General features: G+C 38.1%; 1 protein-coding gene across 3 annotated transcripts in view; it reads left to right on the top strand.

Annotated features, from left to right (window-relative positions):
- POLR3B (RNA polymerase III subunit B) overlaps positions 1-26,562 on the top strand; it is a 132,517-nt gene that overhangs the window by 67,800 nt on the left and 38,155 nt on the right. For all 3 annotated transcript variants that reach the window (XM_064379896.1, XM_064379898.1, XM_064379897.1), the window contains exons 16-21: positions 1,151-1,304; positions 4,495-4,569; positions 5,115-5,213; positions 11,454-11,581; positions 22,547-22,756; positions 25,123-25,281. In XM_064379896.1, coding sequence (XP_064235966.1) covers positions 1,151-1,304; positions 4,495-4,569; positions 5,115-5,213; positions 11,454-11,581; positions 22,547-22,756; positions 25,123-25,281 — 825 coding nt within the window. The remainder of the gene's footprint in view (positions 1-1,150; positions 1,305-4,494; positions 4,570-5,114; positions 5,214-11,453; positions 11,582-22,546; positions 22,757-25,122; positions 25,282-26,562) is intronic.

Genomic DNA, 26,562 nt, shown 5'->3' with positions numbered 1-26,562 from the left:
AAATACACTTTAATTCTGGGTCCAAGTTGACCTTCACCTAAAAGTAGAAAAAGCAATGATAACAGAAACAGTTACTTTATTGGCTGGGTTGTCCAAGGTTCTGAGAGGATATAGCTGTTAGAGCTAAAGGGTAACATTGCAGAGAGTGACTGCTTTCTGCCCTTTTGTAGTTGCTGGCATATCCATGGTGGAATAAGTTTCAACATGGTATCTTTAAGTGCAAGTTAAATATTGGAGTCACTCTGCAAAAATTATCAGATCAACTCTTAACAGTGAATTGACTTTGTTTAGCTGTCTGATAAACAGTATGTCAGCAGCCTGTGGTAAGAGGGTCCCTCTCCTTGGCTCACACTCCAATTACTTCTTTCATATACCTCTTCCTGCCTCCTTCAAAGTCTTTCAGACTCAGCAGCAAGTGTATTGTCTTCCTTTCTGCTTTTGATTTGCTGCTCTGTGTGCCTGTCCTCTCACTAGTAAGCTCCATGAGCTTATCCCTTATCACTTGTCTGTTCTCTCTTCCTCTCCCCCTTCCTCTGACTCTGAAAGACATTAACTGTTTTTCATATGGGCTGGTGAGGAAGGGGTCAGAGCCTCAGCAGAGCTGTTAACTTACTGCCTCGTTCATTGTATCCCAGAGGCTAACACTGAGTGAGCCTTCACTCTGCACTTTTACCCAGTACCTCTTTGAATCCTCCCACTAACCTTGGGAAGCAAAATTCATATTTTCCTCATTTCACAGATGATGATTAAACAAGCAGCAGTTTAATAATAGCAGTAGGTAATAGGCAGAATTCTCAGTACTTTAAATGATCAGCTTGTTCAATCTTTACTACCAGCCTGTGGAAGTGATGGACAGTGTTCAAACCCAGGTGGTTCTGGGCACCAAGTTCATGCTCCCAGCACTGTGCTGACAGATGAGGAAAATGGTGCTAGCTTTTCCAGTATTCCTTGGCCAGCATGTGGAAGGACTGGCCCTTAACCATTCTTCCTTCGTTGCTTCCCTGCAACCCCTTGGACTGGCTGCAGGTGTTAATAACAGTATTTTCAAATGACTGCTTAGTGCTGCTTACTGTTTTTATTGGTTGAATATATTAAATCAGGGTGGATTTATTTTTTATTTCTGACTTACCTATTCTTTCTTTTTGCTTAGGTAACATCTTGGGTGTCATTCGAGACCATAAAAAGCTAGTGAATACATTTCGACTGATGAGAAGAGCAGGATATATCAATGAATTTGTTTCCATCTCAACAAATCTTACAGATCGATGTGTCTATATTTCTTCTGATGGAGGAAGGCTGTGCAGGTATATGTTACTAAAAGAAGAGTTTTTAAGAATCTCTTTATATTTGCTCTTGAAAGAAATAGACTTATTTTTATTTTTGAAACTGCTTTAACCTCTTTAATTGTGAAGATGAATTTAGTTGTTAGCAAACACTTCATGAATATGCATATTAGGTACTGAGGATTTAGATTAATGGGAGACAGAGTCTGCCCTCAGAGAGCTCAGTCTGCTGGGAAAAACAGAAAAAATGACTAATACCAATCAACTGTGCTAGTAGTTAATGCTAGCCACTATTTGTCATTTTAATGGATGCACTATATGTGTAAGGCTTTAACTTCATTCAACCCTATGAGGTTGGATTTTTCTTTTCATTTAACAAATGAGGAAACTGAAGTAAGGCAAAGTAATTTATTGAAAGTTAGAGAGTGGTGGAGTCTGTTTTTTATATGAAAGTCCTTAGGATTCGTTTTGACTCATGATTTTGCCCACTATAGTCTGTTGCTACAAACTGAACTTTAAAGGATGAGTAGATTGTGTTACTTGAATGTTGGAGTGGGGTAGGGGAGGAGAAAGGCTGAAAAAAGGCAAGAATTAAAACATGGAGGCATGAAGAAATAAAATAACACTAGACACAATGGAAAAGTAGGTTCCTTTTATTCATTCAGCAAGTATTTATTAAGGACTTATTATACACAGGTACTGTCTAGGAGCTGGAGGTACAAAGATGAATGTGACATAGTATCTGGTTTGAGGGGATATGCAGAGACATCAGCTAAGGTCATTGCCTCATTTCACAAGCCTTCTCTGGCGTTATTGTAGTTATTCTGTGTAGACCTCAGGTAGTGTTGAAGCATGAGGCAGTGAGCTAGCAGTAGCTAGGAGTCTATCAGAGCTGGGAGAGTGACTGTCCAGCATCCATTTCTCCTTCAGATGACAGTACTTCATTTTCTTTTGGGGACTGCCCCCCCAACCCCTGCCACTGGCAGGCTTCTTGGGATGGTTAGTTCAGCGCCCTGTTCTCTTCAGCAAGGGGTTGGGCATATGACCCAAACGAGGCCAGTCAGATCCCATCATCAGAGAGTTTTAAATCCTAGGTAGAATAAATCAAGGGAGGGAAGTGGTTGGACTTAATTCATTCTCCCAGTGCTGCATTCAAGAGACTACCTGTTACTCCTCATTTTCTGGATCCTTGGAACTGCTGTAGTTCCTTTTCTTTGTGAGGCTGAGCATTTTACCTTTTCCTTTGATTCTTGTGTTTCCATTAAATTCTTTTTTGTTTTTTCATTTTGAGACAGTCTTACTTCATCACCAGGCTAGAATGCAGTGGTACAGTCTTGGCTTACTGCAACCTCTGCCTCCCAGGTTCAAGCAGTTTTCATGCCTCAGCCCCCTAAGAAGCTGGGATTACAGTTATGCACCACTGCATGTGGCTAATTTTTTGTATTATTAGTAGAGGTAGGGCTGTGGGGGGTTCACTGTGTTGGCCAGGCTGGTCTCCAACTCCTGGCCCCAAGTGATCCATCCACCTCAGCCTCCCAAAGTGCTGGGATCATTGCACCCAGCACCAGTAAATTCTTAATGCTTCCAGTAAACTTCATTTTTTGTTTAGATTAGCCAGAATTGGTTTCTCTTCTTTGCAACTAAAGAATGGATAGCTGATAATATACCTGTGTTTGAATCCTAACTTCCCACTCACTGAGTTGTGTGACTCTGAATATACTACTACAGTCTCTCAGCCTTGGTTTCCTAAATGGAAACAGTAATGCCTGCCTGAGATTGTCATGAGAACTAGGTGATATCACATGTGGTAAGTGCTCTGTAGGGTGCCAGGCACACCTTAGGTGCTTATGTATAACTATTAACAACGTGGTCCAGTGAAGGACAGGAATAATAGTGACAATATCTAGGTTAGTCTTTTTTAGGATTTCATTACATCCAATATAACATGACATATTCGAAAAGAAAACTCTTTTAGAAGCAGCTTTAGAATGGCATAACAGATCTAGCAGGAAAAAATAGTAGAATGTGTTGAGTAAAGTAAGGTTTACTCAACCTTACTTTATGTGTTGAGGCAGCTAGATGTGATCCCCCCACCTTCCTCCTATTTCTGTTGTCACATCTGAGGCTTAACCTGAACTTCACTGCAGCGCTCAAATGAGGCATTAGTGGGCTCTGCTTTCCTACCAAGAAGGAGCCAGAATTTCGAGGTACTGTGGATTTCCATGAAAAGCTCACCCAGTTCATTTTTCAACAACTTGTGTTCCCCTTTTATAACTGTGTAGCTCCTCTTCTTAACTGTTTAAAAGTGCTCATTAGTCCTCAAATAGTTATTTGGACTTTAGGGTAGAGCGTACAAGTGTCTAGTGGTTACTTGCTCCTCTCTGTAAGAGCTGCTTATCCAAATAGCAACAGCCCTTGACGTTTCAGTGCCACGTGCCATCCTTTGTGTCAGGGTTTCCTCACGGTGGCAAAGCCCTCCGAGGCAAGTCCCCACTGACAGTTACAGGTTAATCTGCCAGAATGCCCTCTCCACCTTCTACCCGTTATGTCGCTGAAAATCATAAAGTAAGAAAGCTTTATTCTCTGCCAACTCTTAGCCACTCTCTTTGGTCATATGTAGCTTTAAGTGTCTTGCTAGCCTAGCTCAGTGATGTTTAGACTAAATTAAACTACTCTAAACATCTGGATATTCATCAGAACCTCATAACACAATGCCATTATTACCCTTGGTGACAGTACTCCTTTGCCAGTTAACTTTGTGAGTAGTATACAAAATATTTCCAATGTGAATATTTCCATTCCAAACATTCCAGGGAACGTTTTTGGAATGATACATGACACACTTTTAAAAAATATAACATTAAAGGTTTTGTTTCCTTTTCAGACTTTATCGAGTATCATTTTTTGTGTTGCCTTTTTGTTCAAAATCAAATGTTTTTTAAGATACTTGCAGGAAGCACTGTGTGTGTGCATGAATATGTACACACATACATGTGCACATGGGCCTGAGTCTGTGCGTGTATATATGTGAGAGAGAACATAGGCCCCTACACCATGCTCATGCATACAAAAAATACCTGGTGTCCTCAGCAATCCGGGAATAGGTTTGGTTGTATTTACATCTTCCCTCATCTTACTTTGGTAAACTAACTTGCCTGTGTAATTTTTCCCTGGAACTACTATTAATTTGGTTTTGCTTTTTCCATTCTAGACCCTATATAATTGTCAAGAAGCAGAAGCCAGCAGTCACAAATAAACATATGGAAGAGCTAGCTCAAGGGTACAGGTAAGTAGCCAAAAGTAAAACTTATCAATCTCCTTAGTACACACGTACATGATTTAAGAAAAGTGTATTTTCCTTTAGTACTTTAATTTCTTTTCATCAGATTGCTGGCCTATTAAAAACCTATTTTGCTCCATGTGAACTTGCTTGGACATTTTAAAATATCCATGAATTTAGAACATGATAGTTACAGAGTCTTGGTGTCAAGTGGTACACAAGTAAGTGTTTCTGGTAAGAAAAGGACTTACACATTATATGTCAGTGTAGACACCATAGGTCTCATCATGAGATTTCTGTGGTTAGAATTTTTTGAAGAAGTGGGGACTAGATTGACAAGAGTTACAGATGGACACTTTGCCGTTTTTATTTCAGCAATTTATGGTTACTGTATGAGCTAAGAATAACATGTTTCAGGTATCCCAATGTAGTGATACTCTCTGGGAGACAAAGGTGCTTTGGGCCTAAATGAAAGCCAGTATCTCCTGTTATATAAAATTCTGAAGAAAAAATGCTTTTTAATGATATCTCTTTGATCAATGATTTCCCAGGAATTTTGAAGATTTCTTACATGAGAGTCTGGTTGAATATTTAGATGTGAATGAAGAAAATGATTGTAACATCGCACTGTATGAACACACAATTAATAAGTAAGTAGGATCCATAGCAGGCATAAATTAAAATCTGTTCTGACTATAGAAACTACTTTCTCTTTTCATTATCATCTTCAGTCCTATCTTGTACTCTTTTGGCAGGAACTGTTAGAAAATACAATCTTTTTTTTTATTTTGAAAGTGCAGGTTTGTTACATAGGTAAACGTGGGTCGTGGTGGTTTGCTGTTACCTATCAGCCCATCACCTAGGTATTAAGCCCAGCATGCATTAGCTATTTGTCTTGATGTTCTTCCTCCCCTAGCCCCCTAACAGGCCCCCCGGTGTGTGTTGTTCCCTCCCTGTGTCCATGTGTTCTCATTGTTCGGCTTTCACCTATGAGTGAGAACATGTGGTGTTTGGTTTTCTGTTCCTGTGTTAGTTTGCTGAGGATGATTTCCAGCTTCATCCATGTCCCTGCAAAAGACATGATCTTGTTCCTTTTTATGGGTGCGTAGTATTTCATGGTATATATGTACCATATAGAAATTTACAATTTTAATGCAGAGCGTAACCCATCATTTATCCCAGTGAAGAGTATTACAGAGCAGCTAATTAGTCATCTTTAGATTTAATTATCCTTTCTGTTCATGTGACAGTTAGTGTGTATACACACACAAACACACACAGAGATATGTAGTTTTTTTTGGTTTTTGTTTTTTGTTGAGATGGTCTTGCTCTTTCACTCAGAAGGAGTACAGTGGCACGCCATAGCTCACTGAAGCTTAAAATTCCTAATCTCAAGCAGTCCTTCCACTTCAGTCTCCTGAGTAGTTAGGATTACAGGCATGAGTCACCATGCCTGGCCTCAATGTATATTTTTTAAAAGGAGTTGCTTCTCTGATTTTAATACTTGATTATTGCCAAAATTGAACTAATGAATCAAGCTGTATAAAAATGTACTTGTCTCTTTTAGAGATGATTTTGTCCATGGACATCTGAATTCTTATTGTCAGTGCAGGAATTCCCTACATAGTGTATTCAAAAACTATCTCGAAGTTTATGTTCAGTTTATACACTTGAATTGGTAGTATGTTCACAATATTTCTTCTTGAACAATGATATTTTTAGGAGCATCTGCATTCCATTTGGAGTACATTAAAGAACATCTATATAACTTGCTGTCTGATGCATGTGACTGATGTACCACTTACCTGAAATTGGAATTCTTGCAGATATATTGCTAGGGAGTTTAATACTACCACCTGATAACTATTTATGTCTTCAATCAAGAATAAGTAATTTTCTGACCCAATATAATGGCTCACCCCTGTAATCCTAGTGCTTTGGGAGGCTGAGGCAGGAGAATTGCCTGAGGCCAAGAGTTTGAGACCAACCTGGACAACATAGCAAGACCCTATGTCTAAAAATAAAAATAAAAAATCAGCCAGGTTGAGTACACGAGGTGCACACCTGTAGTTCTAGCTACTTGGGAGGTTGAGGTAGAAGGTTCGCTTGAGTCCAGGAGTTATGGGTTACAGTGAGCTATGATTGTGGCACTGCACTCCAGCCTGGGTGAGAGTCTATCTCTTAAAACAAGGAAAAAGAAAAACTTTTTTGTTTTCTGCTACCAACTGAAATATACTACTTTTTAAAAGATTACAATTTACTAGCCTGGGTAACATGGCAAGACCCTGTCTCTACAAAAAACTTAAAAATTAGGCAGGTGTGGGGGTTCATGCTTGTAATCCCAGTTACTCAGAGGGATATAAGCTGGAGGATTGCATGAGCCCAGGAGGTGGAGGCTTTGGGAGCCGTGTTCATGCCACTGCACTCCAGCCTGAGTGACAGAGCAAGACCCTATTGCCAGTATATATATTGCATATATATATATATATATATTGCACTTTGTAAATAATACTGTTTAGTCAGAATTTTTCTTCCTTAAAGATGTGAATCTCTCAAAGTACTATTTTATACCCCTCATTCAAAATTGACTGAGGGCCAGGTGTGGTGGGTCACATCTATAATCCCAGCACTTTGGAAGGCTAAGGTAGGAGGATTGCTTGAGCTCAGGAGTTTGAGATGGGCAACACAATGAGACCTCGTCTCTACTGAAAATAGAAAAAGTTAGCTGGTTGTTCTGGTGTACACCTGTGATCCGAGCTCCTTGGGAGGCTGAGGTGGAAGGATCACTTGAGCCCAGTTTGAGGATGCAGTGAGCTATAATCGGAACACTGCAGTCCAGCTTGGGCAACAAAGTGAGACCTTGACTCAAAATATATAGCATGAGTTTATAAAAGAACTATTTTATAGTAGCCCCATAAATGGCAGTTCTATCCTTTGTGTTACTCAAACCAAAAAAACCCTCCATTTCCATCCTGACCCTTTTTCTCTATAGCCACGTTAACCCCTACCTTATCAGGTGAGCCTTCCAAATACACCTGGCATCTGAACTCTTTTCACTACCTCAATCCACCACCTAGTCCAGGCCACTTGGATTTTTGCAAAAGCCTGACTATTTTAACACCTGTTCCCATACAGTCTTTCTTTTCCTAATAGAGCAGAGGGGTCATGTCACTTCTCTTCTCAGATACCTCAGGGGCTTTCTGTCTCCCTCAGAAGTTCTTATAGAAGCCTTCTAGTTCCTGCACGATCTGCCCACTTCCATTTCTACCTCTCCCCACTCCCCGTTTCAACCACACTGGCCTCTTCTCTGAACACTACAGGCATGCCTCTGCCTTAGCACCTTTGCACTGGCTGCCTCCTCTGCCTGGAGCACTCTCACACATACCTACATGGCTCACTGCTTCACCTCCTCCAGGTCTTCACTCAAGTGTCACCTTCTTGTGAGACTTTTCTGACCACTCTATTGAAAATAGAAACCCTTATCTCTATCCACTCCTCTTTACTCCTTTTTTTTTTTCCTTCTTGCACCTAGTACTATGTAGTAAAATGGGTGTTTTACTGATGTATCTATATACTGTCTATCTCCCCTCACTAGAAGCTTCATGAAGGCAGGGATTTTCATCTGGTTTTTCATTGATGTAAATGAATATAACTCTCAGCATTACCCAGTTACCAAGCTATTCCATACATTGAATTAATTTCATTTTAAAAATGTAGAAATTTTTATATTATTTAATTTATACTTACATTTTTTTAAATGTAGAAATGCATTAAGTACGAAGAATGAATCCCTTTCCTTTGCAATCCCACCAGACTCTACCCTCCAGAAGTCACCAATGATAATAATTTCTTATGTACTATTCTAGATTTTTTTTCTGAGAACAAACATACATACATGATTCCACACAATGTGTGTTTATAAAACAATGATAACATTTCCAGTGTCTTGATTTTGAAACTTACAGTATATTCTGGGCATTTTCCATATTAGTATATATATTTATATACTTGTATATTTGTATACACAGTCATGTGTCACTTAATGATGGGGATGCATTCTGAGAAATTCGTTGTCAGGTGATTTCATTATGTGAACATCATAGTGTACTTAAACCTAGGTGATATCTGTCACCTACTACGCACATAGACTATATGCTAAAGCCTATTGCTTCTAGACTACAAACCTGTACAGCGTATTACTCTACTGAATATTGTAGGTAGTTGTAACACAATGGTAAGTATTGGTGTATTGAAACATATCTAAACAAAGAAAAAATACAGTAGAAATGCAGTATTATAATCGTTTGGAACCACCATCATTTATGCAGTCTGTTGTTGACCAAAACGTTATGTGGTATGTGACTGTATATATATAAATATATATATATATTTTTTTTAAATTGCTGATTGTTATTACATTATCTACCTACACATATTTAGTTTATTAACTGGTTTTCTACTGATGAATATTTAGGCAGTTTCCAATTTTTCCACTATTGTAAACAACAGGTTACTTAGTTTTCATTTGAACTGAATTTAAGTGCTTTATACACAGTGAATAAAAAGTCTTGACCAGGCGCAGTGGCTTATGCCTATAATATCAGAACGTTCGGAGGCCGAGGCAGGTGGATCACCTGAGGTCAGGGTTTTGAGACTGACCAAGATGGAGAAACCTCATCTCTACTAAAAATACAAAATTAGCCAGGCATGGTGGCGCATGCCTATAATCCCAGCTACTTGGGAGGCTGAGGCAGGAGAATTGCTTGAACCCGGGAGGTGGAGATTGCAGTGAGCCGAGATCACACCATTGCATTCCAGCCTGGACGACAAGTGTGAAACTCTGTCTCAAAAAACAATTTTTTTAATTTCTCGATGCCTGTTCAGTTTCTAAACTCATGATTTTGAAGAGAATAATTTTCTTTTCTTTTTTGTAAAATCAGAATCTAGAGTGTTTGGGCTTCTAGTAATTATTAGATACTATATGATTTTATGTATGTTGTTAACAGTAGAAGAAAAAAACTTCAGATGTTTCTTTTCATTTTTCAACTCAGTTCAATCTTAACATCTGAAAAATTGGTTTTTACTTAGATGGAGAATGTCAACTTGGCCAATATTTAAAACAGTACATTTAAAAGAAAATCTGTTTTCTTCTAGACTATAAAATGTAGCTATAAGCTCGTGCTCTTTAAAGAAAAAAGCAAAACAAAACCTAGAGTCTTTTCCCTTCCTTCTTGATAAAGGAAGTCTTTTCCCTTCCTGCTTGTCTGAGAGGTTTGGGGTTCTGCTAGGTCATAAGGTCAAAACAATACTCTTCAAACCAAGAAATACATGGAAAGCACCTTCTCCCACCAAACTAGGGACATAATTTAATACATGTGTTTTGGAAAAAAAATAGATGAATAACTGGATAAATGGGAGATCTTTTACCAGGTATATTCCATTGATGGGTTGGGACCTGGTTTCTTGGACATCACTTCTGTTCACAGGTGCTATAAACCACTGAAATTTTTAAGGTTACACTTCACAAACACTTGAGGGAGAAATAGCGGGTCCACAGATATCACAGATCTGGACGTCACACCTGGTACTTTCCACAAAGACCTATAATTAATCTGGGTAATCTTTCCTATTAACACATCTGAGTTGCTATATCATTGGGCCAAAAAACTGAATTTTCTGCAGAAATATATTATGAAAGTCACCAAGATTCTGACGACATCTAGGTAAAATCTTACTTTGTGTCCAGTACTATCTATAGCAGAGCTGTCCAGTAAAATAAAATGCAAGCCACCTATATAACTTTGAAAGCCACATTAAAAAGATAAAAAGAAACAGGTAAAATTATTTTAAATAATATTTTTATTTGTCAGTATATCCAAAATATTATCATGTCAACATGTAACTAATATGAAACTAATGAGATATTTTACACTTTTTTCCTAATATATAAGTCCTCAAAATCTGGTATGCACTTACAGCACATTTCAATTTGGATGCTAATTTTTTATCAGAAATACTTGATCTGATTTCAAAACATTTACACTTTAAAAAGATTCATAAACGTAAGTTGTTCCAAGATAAAAGGTTTTAAATAACTGAACTGAGTTAAATTTCAGTTTGAGTTTTAAAATTTAAAGTAATTAAAATTAAGTTAGCATTTCAAGTGCTCAGTAGCCACAATTATCTAATGGCTTTGGTATTGGTCCCTGTAGGTCTACAGTAACTATTATTATTATTATTATTATTATTATTATTTTATATATAGTGTTGCTCTGTCACCCAGGCTGGAGTGCAGTGGCATGGTGTGATCTCAGCTCACTGCAACCTCCACCTCCCGGGTCAGGTGATTCTCCTGCCTCAGTTTCCTGAGTAGCTGGAATTACAGGCACGTACCACCATGCCTGGCTAAGTTTTTATATATATTTTAGTAGAGTCAGGGTTTCACTATGTTGGCCAGGCTGGTCTCAAACTTCTGACTTCAGATGATCCGCCTGCCTCGGCCTCCCAAATTGCTGGGATTACAGGTGTGAGCCACCGTGCCTGGCCTATAGTAACTATTCTTAAAGGAGGTATATTCCACTCTAAAATGGTGATAAAATGTACTAACTGATATATGTCAGAAGAATGAGGAAAACCAGGCTACTCATCCATATGGATATTATTAATATATTTCTATATGTTGAGTATAGTAATTTATGTGTTAATTACAAGTTCTTATGTTTCATTGTATTTTATTTAAGTATGTTTTTATTTTACCAGTTTTACAAGCATTGAATTTTATTGACTTATAAATCCCTTGGGGACCTAGATAACAATATTTTTATACCACTAAGAGACACTTATTTTTGCAGTTGATGCTTAAGATATCTGATTCTTACTTAACTTGTTAGAGACACCACCCACTTGGAGATTGAACCCTTCACTCTTCTTGGCGTGTGTGCTGGACTGATCCCATACCCTCACCATAACCAGTCCCCGAGAAACACTTACCAGTGTGCCATGGGGAAACAAGCCATGGGTAAGATTTCCTTCTTGAAACTTGGTTGTAAATACTTGGAAATACTTTTGGAAAAAGTCTTACATCTTTATTCCTGCTTCACCAGTATTGTATGTTTAAACAGATCAGGTACTGGGAGGGTTACTAAGCCCAGGGAGTTGCCTATGGAACTCACAAAGCTTGGTGTCCTGCCATGTCTAAAGCGTAAGCAAAAATGGAGAAAACCTCTTTGAATTTGTTTCCTTGACCAAACAAAGCAATATATAATAAATGTCACAGAATTATGAGGGATACATATAAAGAGAAAAGCCCTATACATTGTAACTTGTTAACCTTGAGAGATGGGAGAAAGGGCAGAAAAACTGAAGGTTAAGGAGGAAGAGTGATAAAAAAACAGATAAAGATTTACAGTGTCTATTCGAATGTACCTAGTAATTGCCTGATTGACAATCCCTGAAACCATTATACCCTTGCAATTGCTACTGTATCTCCTAAAACATCCACTTCATATCATACTAGTTTCTGAATTTATTTTCCTTCTTTTCTATTTTTTTCTCTTTCATCTGTTAATTTATTCATTCATTGACTTGTAACATTTATTGAGCATAACTGTAGACCAGACATGAGGCTAGAGCCTGAAAATAGAGAGATGAGGCAGAGCGCTTAGGGAGTTCAGAGTTTAGTAGGAGAGACCAACAAATAAAACAATAACTCAATGTGATGTAATAAATGCTGTAATTGACAACCAAAATCTAAGGAAATTAGAGGAGGAGGGTCACTTAAAGTGAGAGTGGGTTGTTTCTGTAGGATAGAGCTGAGCTGAGTTTTGGAAGACTGAGTATTTTTGAAGGTATGGAAGTGTGACCAAGTATGGCATAAGAGGTTTTGGTACTTTGGTGTGGCTTCCTAGTGTAGCATGGTACAGAGGTGTGCAAGGGAGGTGTCATATGTTGAGGAATTTGAGTTTTATCTTGAAGGTAATATGGAGAGAAAACCAGTGCTCCCTGACCCTACCCCCCAAAAAAAAGTTTTACTATAAAGCTTTTTGAAAAAAAAAAATTTATTTTGAGATGGAGTTCTGCTCTTGTTGCCCAGGCTTGAGTGCGATGGTGCAATCTCGGCTTATTGCAACCTCCACCTCCCGAGTTCAATCGATTCTCTTGCCTCAGCCTCCCAAGTAGCTGGGATTATGGGCATGCACCACCATGCCTGGCTAATTTTGTATTTTTAGTAGAGACGAGGTTTCTCTATGTTGGCCAGGCTGGTCTCGAACTCCTGACCTCAGGTGATCCACCCGCCTCGGCCTCCCAAAGTGGTAGGATTACAGGCAGGAACCATCACACCTGGCCTGAAGTGTTTTTAAAAATCATTTAAATCCTGATATATTTAGTAAAATTTATTTTCGTATATGCCCATCACACCAATATGATTGTTGTCTTTGATTTAAAGTATGATTCAAAGAGCTTCATAAAGAAACTGTACAAATGCAGAGAGGGAGGCGTTTGTATTGCCTTTGGGTGACAACCAGAATGCATTTAGCTCCTCAGTTACCAACAACCAGCTGCAACTGACCATAGCTTGGCAATTAAGAAACCCTATTTCTTCATTATGGATAGAGAGTAGATATATTTCTTTTCAAGTTTTTATATTGCCCTCTGGTTAACTACAAAGAAATAAAAAGCATTTTGTCCTGCTGCCATTTACCTGAATGATGTAATGCCTGGACAGTTGAGAATAATTCCCAGTGGGAAAATCTAAACAGCAGCTCATCAATTTAGCCTTTCCCATTCATCCTCAGTAGCAGTGTAGGCTGATTTCCCGCTTGTGCTTCTGACTTGCTAACAAGTTGAAATATACAGTACTGAACCCTGTGTGTCATGAAAGGGCTATCACTTCTATTGGGTTTACCAAACCATTTTGTTTCATGATGTGAATCCCAGCTGAAACAATATACCTTTTGTGTAGAACCTTCAGCAGAATTAACGGAAGACTAATCACTTCATCGCTAATGCCACCCTTTAGTGTGTTTGAAGATCGAAACAGAAAGAGCTGCAGCTATCTCCCTGTAGTGAAGCTTCTTTAAAAAATGAAGAATAGACTTGAAGGAAAGAAATATTTTTATATTTATAACTACTCTCCCCCACACACAAAAAAAAAAAGAAAAGAAAAACCCTTTATATGTGGCCATGAGTATCTGAAACGTTTGGTTAGTTACCACACACAGTTAAGCAGGATCAGTGTGTACAGAAAGCCAATTCAGTGTCTGTAGAGTTCTTTTGTAGTTTTCTGTGTGAAGGTTTTTTTTCTCGTTTTGTTTTGAGTGTCATTTGCAATTCATTGTCTGTGTTTTCTGAGGTTGGTGTATTCAGCTGCTCTGACCCTGGGTCCTGCACATTTAGCTCCTTGGATACAATCCTCTGACGTTACTGCTGACGCTAGGAAGACAAAAGCCACTGAATATTTTAAGTAATAAAAAAAAGCCTTTGTTACTGTTTGTTATTATAAAACACCTGACTGGAAAGAAAAGCAGTGAGATAAAAGTACATTTAGAGTTGGCATATAACGTGGCAGCATTTCTCTGTGGACACTGAAATAGCTGCAGAAGTGTTGAGCAAAGTCTGCATGAAAAATGACAAAAGGAAAAAGGTCGGCTGAGGGAGAAAATCCACAGCAGATAGCCAGGTCTGTAATGCAGACTTTGCACTTTGAGTAGAACTTTTCTGGATCGTTTGAATTCCTTGCAGTCTTGACAGCTGATAACTGAAATTCATGCTCTATCCCATTTTTACTATGAGCCATTACTGAAGATTATTTAAATTCAGAAAATTCTGTGTGGATTTTCTAAAATAATATTTTACTTGCTATTCATCTGTCTGCTGGTCCATGTATAACATGGAAGATGAGTTAATTCCCTAAATATTCTAGCCAATCTGGAAAATTTGCTATCTACCATTCCCTTCTGTCCCTCCCACTCCCCCCAAGATAGTGAAGAAATGAGAGAAAGTCATTTTCTATCACTATGAAGGAGACCAAGTCCAGCACAAACCACAGAGATGGAAATCCTTACCTTGTATGTAAGAGAGAGCTAATCTACTATAAAACACCAGCAGAGGGTGTTTCTTAAATCTTAGGCGCTTTAAATTATTAATAAAGTTCGAGTTTCCACACAATGTCTTACTGTGCCACTGAGAAGCACTTCTCCATGGATATGGCTGTGTGTGTTGTTGTGACATGGCTCAGCAAGAAGTCAGGTGGACATCTGGAAATGGCTGGATCTCCAGGTCACTCACTCAGCACTACCAGCAAGGGCTGTGTGTTGGAGCCACATTTTGTGTCCTCTCATCGGCACCCGATGCCAAGTTCACATGAGCCATACTTTCATATCCTGCCCATTTATTAGTTGGCAGTCCTCTAGTAGAACACTTTCTCCTGTGTAAAAGAATCTTCAGTCACTATCAGCTCCGTTAATGAATATGCAGCACAGACCTTCCCAGCTCTCACCAGTGGCTTCGTCTCACCACCCCTTCCCCCTTCAACTCCAAACTACTGGGACTTTTTTTTAAGCTTAGGAGTGAATGCAGCTTCTGTTTTTGTATTTGTTTTCAATAGATTCTATTCCTAAATAGTTTCTTCCTTTATGTTCCCCACTTTACAGTAGGCTGAGATGTACTAGAAATAGGCTGGAGAATTTTGAGGCACTAAAAACACAATATACAAAGATCCACATAAAATTTTGTTTTATTCTACACCTCTTTCCCCTTTCTGTTTGATTTGATTTTTAGCATATTTATTCTTTGTCCATTTGAATTCTGCTATTGGTTAAATTTTTTTTTAATTATTGTAGCTATTTTAGGAGTAAGCTTATGTGGTATTTCCTAAGACTAGAATGTTAGCAATGAATATATAGAGGTAAAATTGAGTATACCAAGTTTAGTATGTAGGTTTGAGTGGGAGGTAAAATGGATGATATTATTGCAGGGTAATAAGATATATATTTTTATTATTACTAATATTGTTAATATTGGTCATAAAGAATGTTGCCACTTATTGAGTATCCAAATTTTTTACATACATTCTTTCTTTTTTTTGAGATGGAATCTCACTGTCACCCAGCTGGAGTACAGTGGCACGATCACAGCTCACTGCATCCTCTGCTTCCTGAGTTCAAGGAATTCTCTTGCCTCAGCCTCCCAAGTAGCTGAGACTACAGATGCATACCACCATGCCCAGCTAATTTTTTTATTTTTTATTTTTAGTAATACGGGGTTTCACCATGTTGGCTAGGCTGATCTTGAACTCCTGACCCCAGATGATCTGCCTGCTTTGGCCTCCCAAAGTGCTGGGATTACAGATGTGAGCCACCATGCCCAGCCCTTTTTTTTTTTTTTTTTTTAAGATAGAGTCTTGCTCTGTAGCCCAGTTTGGAGTGTAGTGGTGTGATCTCGGCTCACTACAACATCCACCTCCCGGGTTCCGGTTCAAGCAATTCTCCTACCTCAGCCTCCCAAGTAGCTGGGATTACAGGCACGAGTCATCATGCCCGGCTAATTTTTGTGTATTTTTTAGTAGAGGTGGGGTTTCACCATGTTGGCCAGTCTGGTCTTGAACTCCTGACCTCGTGATCTGCCCACCTCAGCCTCCCAAAGTGCTGGGATTACAGGCATGAGCCACTGTGCCTGGCCCATTTTCTTTTTAAATCACAATAATAATCCTTTGAAATATAATACATACCTTTTGTTGTTATTCTAACAAGGAAGCTGAATCCCAGTTTTGTTGAGTAACATATAAAAGGTTTTCTGTGTCTTCTATGTAATGTTACCTATAAAACTTAATTTATCTCAACCAAAACTAACTTCTTCCTTCATTTTTTTCCTGTCCATTGTGGATCATGATCAGGCTGCCTTTTCTGGTAGAATGTAAATTATAAGCCCCTTGAAGTCAGGAGCTTCATTATTTATTACAGGTTGAATATCCCTTACCTGAAATGCTTAGGACCAGGAATGTTTCCGATTTTGGATTTTTTGGATTTTGGAATATTTGCATATACATAATAAGCTATCTTGGGAATGGGACCCAAGTCTAAACACGAAATTCATTTAAGTTTCATATACACTTTATACACATAGCCTAAAGGTAATTTATATATTTTTAATAATTTTGTACATGAGGCAAAGTTTGACTGAGTTTTGACTACAACCCATTACATGAGGTCAGGTGTGGAGTTTTCCACTTGTGGCATCATGTTGGCACTCAGAAAGTTTCTGATTTAGGAGCATTTTGGACTTTGGATTTTTAGTCTAAGGATTGTCAGCCTGTGCTGCAGTTGATTCTTGAACAACACAGGAGTTAGGAGCACTGACTCTTCTCACAGTTGAAAATCCATGTATACCTTTTGACTCCTCCATAGCTAACTACTGATAGCCTACCGTTGACTGGAAGCCTTACCAATAACATAGTCAATTAGCACTTACTTTGTATGTGATATGTACAATAAAATAAGCTAGATAAAATAAAATGTTATTAAGAAAATCATAAGGAAAATATATTTATTTTTCATTATGTGGAAATGGATTATTATAAAGGTCTTTATCCTTATTGTCTTCACATTGAGTAGGCTGAGGTGTAGATGAAGGGAGGGATTGGTCTTGCTGTCTCAGGGGTGGTAGAGGCAAAAGAAAATCCATATATGAGTGGGCCCTCACAGTTCATATCCATGTTCAAGGGTCAACTGTATATCCTTTGTCTCTTGCATAGTGCCAGATTAGTAGGGAATATAGTAAGTCATGTTTCAAAAATGAATGAATGAATGAATCTCTGAGAATATTAAAATCATTAAGGAATCAGGAGTAGATTTTTGAAAAGAATTTTGAAACAAAGAATAAATTGGAGGATTTATACAACCTGATTTTGATTTACTATAAAGCTACAGTAATACAGTATGATGTTGACAGAGGGTAGACATATAGGTCAATGGAACTGCAATCGAGAGTTCAGAAATAGACCCAAACGTTTATGGGCAATTGATTTCCAATGAATGTGTCAAAGCAATCCAATGGAGAGTAAAGTCTTTTCACCAAAATAAATGTCTGTATACTTCTACCTTATAGAGTATAAAAATTAACACAAAATATATCATAGCCCTAAATGTAAGAGCTAAAACCATTACACTTGAAGAAGGAACTCTAGGTGAAAACTTTCATAGCTTGAGTTAAGCTAAGATTTTTTTTACATAAAGAGTACAAAGTAGGCTGGGTGCGGTGGCTCACGCCTGTAATCCCAACACTTTGGGAGGCGAAGGTGGGTGGATCACTAGGTCAGAAGTTCAAGACCAGCCTGGCCAAGATGGTGAAACTCCGTCTCTACTAAAAATACAAAAATTAGCCAGACACAGTGCCTGTAATCCCAGTTACTTGGGAGGCTGAGGCAGGAGAATTGTTTGAACCACGGTGGCAGAGGTTGCAGTGAGCTGAGATCGCGCCACTGTACTCTAGTGTGGGCAACAGAGCAAGACTCCATCTCAAAAAAAAAAAAGTACAAAGTATAAAAATTGATTTTCTCAAAATTAAACCTTTGCTCTCAGAAAGATACTGTTAAGAATATGAAAATGCAGGCCAGGCGTGGTGGCTCACACTTGTAATCCCAGCACTTTGGGAGGCTGAGGCAGGTGGATCACGAGGTCAGGAGTTCAAGATCAGCCTGACCAACATGGTGAATCCCTATCTTTACTAAAAATATAAAAATTAACCAGACATGGTGGCGCATGCCTATAGTCTCAGCTACTCAGGAGGCTGAGGCAGGAGAATTGCTTGAACCTGGGAGCTGAGGTTGTAGTGAGTGATATTGCACCATTGCACTCCAGCCTGGGTTACAGAGTGAGACTCCATCTCAAAAAAAAAAAAAAGAATATGAAAGTGCAAACCATAGAATGGGAGAAAGTATTTGCAATACATATATCTGATAAAGGATTTGTATTCAAGTATATATAAAGAACACTTCAATAATAGGACAACCCAATTAAAAGATGGACAAAATAAAAACAAAGCCAAGCACTTCGCAAAGTTTTGGAATGACCAAGTAAGCACATGAAACTGTGTTCAGCATTATGAGTTACCAGATAAATGCAAATTAAGACCCCTATCTTAAAAGATACTACTACACACTCAGAATGATTAAAATTAAAAAGACTGACATACTAAGTGTTGGTGAGGATATAGAGCAACCGAAATGCTGGTGGAAATGTAAAGTGGTATAATCACTCTGGAAAATTCTTTGGAATGTTCTTGAAACTAACTATACCCTTGCCAGACAACCCAGAAATTTCATTCCTAGGTGTTAAATATTTACCCAAAGTAATGACAACATGCAAAGACTTGTACGTGAATATTTGTAGCAGTTTTATTCACATTAGCCAAAAACTGGAAACAATGCAAATATTCATCAACAGGTGAATGGATGAACAAAATGTATATTTATACAATCCTAAGCTGTAAAAAGAATGAACTATGATATTCAACCATATGGATAAATCTCAGAATGATTATCCTAAATAAGCAGATACTGTATAATTCCATTTATATAAAATTCTAGAAAATGAAAACTAATCTGTAATGATACAGAACAGATCAGTGGTCTCCTGAGGTGAGGAACAAAGGGAGGGACCTTTTGGGGGTTAGAAATGTTCTGGATCTTGATTATAGTGGTGGTTTCACAGGTGTATATATCTATCAGAACTCATTAATTTGTACACTTTAGATGGATGAAGTTTATTGTATTCAAAATGTTGATTTAGAAGAAAATTGGGACTAGGTGCGGAATTTCAGCACTTTGGGAGGCTGAAGCAGGTGGATCATTTGAGGTTGAGGAGTTCGCCTGGCCAACATAGTGAAACCCGTCTCTATAAAAGTACAAAAATTAGTTGGGTGTGGTGGCATGCAACTGTAATTCCAGCTAGGGTGGCTGAGGCACAAGAGTCACTTGAACCTAGGAGGCGGAGGTTGCTGTGAACTGAGATTATAACACAGCATTCCAGCCTGGGTGAAAGAAAGAGAGAGAGAGGGCTAGGGAGAGGGAGAGGGAGAGAGAGAGGGAGGGAGAGATGGGGAGAGGGAGGGAGGGAGGGAGAGAGAGAAAATTGGGCAAAGGAAGACAGGAAAAAATAGCTAAATGCATAAAACTTCATTTTAATTTTTTCAGCATACATTTTCTAAGCTATTTACATCCTTCCTTACTAACCTTTTTCATACCACCTTATACAAAAGCACTTCTTCAGTATTTTAACCTACATTTGTATACCTTGCAGTGCCAACTTTTGACTACTTAAGAAAGTTGTTATCAAGAAAATATGGCTTTTTAAGAAAGATTATGTCTTAGTAAAGGCAATCATTGGAGACCATAGTTACAGCAAAATAGGATAATAGAAGTAGAATGCAGCTTATAGATATTCTCCTTGTGTTATTTTATATGTGTATGTATACATGTAATGCCCATTTTTAAGGAAGCTGAAAATAGTAATAGGGGAATCAGTTTGAGCATGTGCTTAACACAGGCAAGCCTTATCATTTGCTTGCCTATTGCTTATTGGCAAAAATAGCTTGTCAATCATTAATAATTTTTATAAAAATATGGGAATCTGATGGCATTTTGAAGTTTTATAATATAGAAATCATAGTTTACAAATCCTATTTTAACATTTTAATTTACACACCCATAGTCGGTGCTGCTAAAAATGCATGTGCATGTATACTCTCACAATTTCTTCAAAAAGCCTTGAGAGAAAACTTTGATGTCATAAGCACCATACATTTGCTAAACTATTTTGTTGTTCATCCCTTCAGTGGTCAGTTGTAATGCCTGAGAATTATGTTCTAGGCCTGGTAGCACAATTTATAGCAGGATCCAGTCTTTTTCACCATTGTTTAGAGGTACAGCCATTTATGCTTCCCTGCTGCATAATGATGCGTGTCTCAGGTTTCAGAAGACATGTTTGGCAGCCTGGTGGGACATTGCCTGAACCCTTGTCTCCAGCTGAGTAAAGTATACAATTGGAGCTAGAATCTCAACATAAATTTTAAATGATTTCATATAAAAGGACAAACTTATTATCAGTGAACTTTACCATAATCCCAGCAGTAGTAATCTTATTTCTAAAACAGTAAGTGATCTATTGCCAAGTATCCTGCCCAGTTTATTAGTTGCCACTAAAATAGCATAATCAATTGGCACTTTATAATGCAAACTTGATAAAAAGTTCATGAGATTCAGTTTGACTTGTTTTTCAGCTGAATCTTGTTAAATTTTTGAGATTTAAGCACAGACATACTGTCATAAAAAGTGTAATGGGATTCTTCAGTTTAATTCACGTGACATTTATTGAGCATCTGTAATAAGCCTGGCACTGCACTACATATTCCCTACATATTTATTATTTCTTTCAGTAGTAATTGTCAAGGAGTACTGTATCATTTTTGCTGTTTTAATGATTGATTTTCTTTTTTTCTTCTTTTTTTTTTTTTTTTGAGACAGGATCTTGCTCTGTTGCCCAGGCTAGAGTGTAGTGGTGTGATATTAGCTCACGGCGACCTCCACTTCCTGGGCTCAAGCGATTCTTATGCCTCAGCCACCCAAGTAGCTGGAACTATAGGTGCACACCACCATGCCCAGTTAATTTTTGCATTTTTAGTAGAGATGGTTTTGTCAGTTGCCCAGTCTGGTCTCGAACTTCTGAGCTCAAGCGATCCACCCACATCGCCCTCCCAAAGTGTTGGGATTATAGGCATGAGCCACTATGCCCAGCCTGAATACCTTGTTTTCATCCCCAAAATGAGATCGTCATTGATTTAATGACAGGAGTATGGAGAAAAAGTTCAAAGAAATAAATGAGTTTTAGTGTCTGCACACCCTAGGGTGTAAGTCTGTGAAATGGCATGTAGGTACTTTGGAGTGTGTGCATTGTGTATGTGTCACTATGGAAGCATGTGCAAGAGAGAGAGACTTAAAGCTACCTTCTTTTTTCTAACATTAACATCTGTTCTTAGCCATTTACGGGGGGGAAAAAAAGAGATACCTAGAAGTTAAAGAGGTTCAGTAGCCCACACTCAAGCTCAACAGCAGAGCAAGCCTGAGTTTTCCAACTTTAAGGTCTCTGTGTAGCATCAGTTCTATGTCCCCAAGCCCAGGAGACTAAAAGAGTTTTCTTCAGGCAGGTCCATGAACCCCAGTGTGTTTATAAGGGGAAAAGAGAGAAAGGGTTAACATTCTGATCTCATGTTCAGTTAACAGTGACCCAATAACACCCTTCCAAGGAACAATCAGGTGGAAAGACTGATTGCTAAGGAGGGAAGAGCCCACCCCTGATTGGACTGTACCCTAGATTTTTTAAGGAAGGGACCATGCCTTTTCCCATTTTATCTCGAGTGTTTGGCACAGAGTAGATGTTTACTAACTGCTTAATAAGTGAATCATCAAATAAATGAATCAATCCTACTCTTCCTTGCTCTCACTTGAATTCCTTTTTTCATTCTTTTTCTTCCCTTCTCTCCTGCTTTCTTTTTCATTTAGAACTTTTGCAGTTGTTTGTTTCTTTTTAATACCTGTTTATCTATTGTATAAGCTCCTTGCAATGTAAACAGTGGGCATTGTTCTCACATTACCTGTCCCCAGCAGGCCTGGAACATGGTAGAACCAAATAAATAATTATTGATTTATTTGTGAAATTAACCAGTGGAAACTAAATCCCTCAAATGGGATAATATAAATCAAAAAAGTTTAAATTATTTAGATTAGTATACTCTGAGTATATTTTTTCTTCTTTATTAGTGAGAAAAGTTGCTTTTGGAAGTTGTTAGCCACCATGAGAGTATTGCTTTTGAAATGTTGAACCTGAAGATTTTCTTGGTTTTAATTTGTGTTGTTAATGTATTTATATTCATTGATACCTTATTTCACATAATAAAATGTTGTATTTTGTTTTCTCCAATATCAATGCAGGTACTATAGGATACAACCAGCGAAACAGAATTGATACTCTCATGTATCTACTAGCATATCCACAAAAACCCATGGTTAAGACAAAAACCATTGAATTGATAGAATTTGAGAAACTGCCAGCTGGACAGAATGCAACAGTTGCTGTGATGAGTTATAGTGGCTATGATATTGAAGATGCTCTTGTTTTAAACAAGGCCTCTTTAGACAGAGGTAAGTGAATTTTCAAAACTCTTAACGCCAAAGGTGCTTTTTGCAGAATTAGATATAAGGATGATGAATGTAAAAATCACTTGGTGTCAAAATGTATTTAATGTCAGTTTCAAGTTATTTGAATTTTATGATATACAAACAGGAAGGTGGTTGGGTTTTGATGTTGACTTTCTTGTCATTTCTGAAATGTACTACTACAGAATATTTTTCTTCTTTGTTATTTTATTGGTTATGTGAGACAGTTCTTCAAAGAGAAAAAAATGTAAGAATGTGTGTATTTTCTAGGAGGAATTAGAATATATGAAAAATGTGTTTTCACTATATCTAGTGTTTTATTAACAAACCAGTTCGAGAGATCAGTAGCAATTTTTGGATGTAAAAGGCTACTTCTTACTTGGATAACCTTATAATCTGGTACCTTCTTTGGCCAAGTAACGAAAGTAAAAATACACAGCCACAATCTCTGGCGTGGAGTTTTTCCACTTTTCTTTCTGTTTTTGACGGTTACTTTCGCAAGTCACCTCTTCCTGGTTTGTTAGCCATCACCTGATCTGAAGTCTGACTTCTCTATTCATAATCTCGATTTCTCTTTTTCCTTTCTGGCATACCCACTATGCCTTCCCCTTCCCTCTTTGTAGTTGCTAGGCAGCCATAATAGTACTCCTAGACATGTGCCTTTGGCATTAATGTTGGCCACACTTAATTTATGCCTCTTTTTTTCCTCCAAATGACAACAGCCATGCTTTAAAACTAGATGTTTTCCTTTCTGATTAACTGGTAACGTTTATGTGGAAATCTGAAGACTTTGTGATGTCTGTCAGAAACTCTGCAACCCAATTTAATGATCTGCATTTACTGTCCCTAGCTTTTAAGCTATCACCTGTAAATAAAATGTCTATTTACACTTTGAAGAAAACACTTCTTAATTTTATACAGTTAAGATTCACATTGCACTCCAGCATCTTGCAGTTAATGGCTACTGTATAAAAATTCAAGATCATGTAATGTTTCCAAACCAGCTGGCATTCTGAACTGAATTTATCATGGCCATACACAATTTCCTAGGAACCATGATGACTATGGCCTTGCTTAAAGACACAGATGTCTTCATCTGACATCCAGTTGTAGAAATTCATTACTTCATCTCACCATCACCTTCATATTTAAAAAATTATGTTACAGCCCTGAGATTCATTTAGAAATCCACTTTTACCTGATTGATTTCTAAAGTCACATTCTTAGATTTCTGCTTTTGGTGGAAAATTGTTAAGGATTTTCAGCCATGCATTTATTTCATCAGTAATAACTGGCATTTAATCCTGAAATATTTTCTTATTTAAGTGAACTCTGGCGTGGCTCAATATATCCTGAGGAGATTAGTAAGAGAATCCAGTTTAAAATAACTGCTTGGCCAAAGGGAAAAAAGAAAGAAATGCAGCCACAGACTCTTAGGAAATTATAGTGTTGAAGGAATGACAGCTGTTTTGGGTACTCTACAACTGTTGGATTTTTGTCTTTTAGGGATTTAGTGGTTGAGGTTTTTGCCTCACCCAAAGGTTTTTCTTCCATCCTTTTTGCTTATTTTTTTTCCTTTTATTTTTCTGAACCATTGGTAGGCAGCTTAATGTTTAGCTTGTTTGTTGATTTCACAGCTTTCCCCTCATCCACTAGATAAATGCAATCTAAAAATGTAATTAAACTCCAGTCTTTAGGGCAGAGGAGAGCTATCTTTCCCGTTAAAATAATTTGATTGTTTCTTTTTTCATTCTTTCTCTTCTCTGGAGAAAAATTAATGTTTTTACTTGCTGGCTTAGAACTCACTCTAAACGTCAAATTTTAAAGAGGAAAACTTTCTAGGGAAGGTCAGCAGAAGTTATGCACCAAAAGGATGTGTATCCTGGCTCAGAAATCGGTGGACTTGTGCTGATCAACACAGTTCTCAACTCTGCCGCCAACTTGCTGGATAACCTTGGCTACTTAATTTCTCTGAACCTCACTGCTACTGCCTGTAAAATAAATAGGTTAAGCCAAGTGATTTGTTAGGCCTTTTCCAATTCTAATACTGTATGGCTCTGTCCTTGAAAGAATCACAGTGCTAGTCTTAGATTTCTCTCATCCTCCTCCAGTATGAGAAGGTGTATTCCATGCAGAAAATGGTTATAGAGATTCCAGTGTTAACAGACAATAGGGAACAAGTCCTGTACCACTTCTTCACATTATCAGATTTTTATTTGGTTTGTACTGGTCTCCGATTTTTATCAAATACAGAGAAGTTTTGGGAGTGGATTGTTGAATAGCACAAATCCATATTTTCTTATAGCTTTGTATTACTGGCGGTTCTAATGCCCATTTTGGTTTTATTTTAGGCTTTGGGCGTTGCCTTGTATATAAAAATGCTAAATGTACATTGAAACGATACACCAATCAGACTTTTGATAAAGTGATGGGGCCCATGTTGGATGCTGCTACAAGAAAACCCATCTGGCGACATGAAATCTTAGATGCAGATGGTATTTGTTCTCCAGGTAAAACCCTTTTAAAGGAAAAATTTGTCATTCAATAATATTTCTGAATATTTGACAAAAAGGGCAGAAAAAAGTAACAACCTATAATACCACTATCCAAACTCAACCAATGCAGTCATTTTTAATGAATTTCCTTCCAGTCTGTTTTTCTATGCATGATGTTTTACCTATCGGTAATCCATGCGAATTATAATTTTCTAGACATAATTTTGAATCATAGAAAAGTCACCTTAAGGAAGTGTTTAGAATAGTCCGTGTTCCTGCATCTGCTCTGGCATTTCTTTGTTTACGCATTTAGCTTACAGACTACTTTAGAATTTTATCCCCCTGCGAGGTATGACTCCATTATAATTACAAACTTGTAATGCATTTTGTTGATGAAACAAATGGCCCCTGCCCTTATGGCTCTCACAGGCTAGTGCAGGAGATTGACATTGATCAGAGGATCATGCACAAACCCAAGTTAAGGAATCATGTAGGTAGCTATGAGGCCATTTTATCACAAGAGCATTTTACCTAGTTAGGAAGATCAGCATGGCCTTCCCCAAGGAAGTGAGTTGGAATCTGAAGGATAGGTAAGAGTTAACTAAAAAGAGGGTCAGAGAGTGTGTTCTAAGTAGTGAGAAATGCTTGTGCAAGGGTCCTGGAGTTTGATAATTGAAGATCTGAAAGAAGACCAGTGTAGCTAAAAAGAAGAGAGTGCAGGGAAGCATGGTACACATGAGTTGGTGGGTGATGCGTGGGGTAGGGGCCAGACTAAGCAAAGCCTTGCAACCATGTTACTATTGTCTTTATTTTATTTTATTAATTTTATTTTTGAGACAGGGTCTCAGTCTGTCACCCAGGCTGGAGTGCAGTGGCACAATCTCGGCTCACTGCAACCCCTGCCTTCCGGACTCAAGTGATTCTCCCACTTTAACCTCCTAAATAGCTAGGACCCACAGATGCATGCCACCATGCCTGGCTAAGTTTTTGTGTTTTTTTGTAGAGATGAGGTCTTACCATCTTGCCCAGGCTGGTCTTGAACTCCTGGGCTCAAGTTCTCCACCCACCTCGGCTTTCCAAAGTGCTGAGATGATAGATGTGAGCCACCATGCTGAACCCATGATACTATTTTCATTATGATCCTAAAAGCAATAATATATTCAGATATGCAGTTTGAAATGATCATTCTGACTACTGTGGAGAAAGGATTGGAAGGGCACTAAAATAGAAGGTAGATCTGGCACCAGGAGCTGTGGTGAAGGTAGAGAGAACCCAGTTGTTAGGAGGGAAATCCAC

Source organism: Aotus nancymaae, unplaced genomic scaffold, assembly GCF_030222135.1.
Source record: "Aotus nancymaae isolate 86718 unplaced genomic scaffold, 86718_ANA_hifiasm-v0.15.2.pri h1tg000021l, whole genome shotgun sequence".
In the NCBI taxonomy this organism is placed as follows: domain Eukaryota; kingdom Metazoa; phylum Chordata; class Mammalia; order Primates; family Aotidae; genus Aotus; species Aotus nancymaae.
The sequence above is the reverse complement of the archived record's forward strand: the minus strand, read 5'-3'. Positions and strand labels throughout refer to the sequence as shown.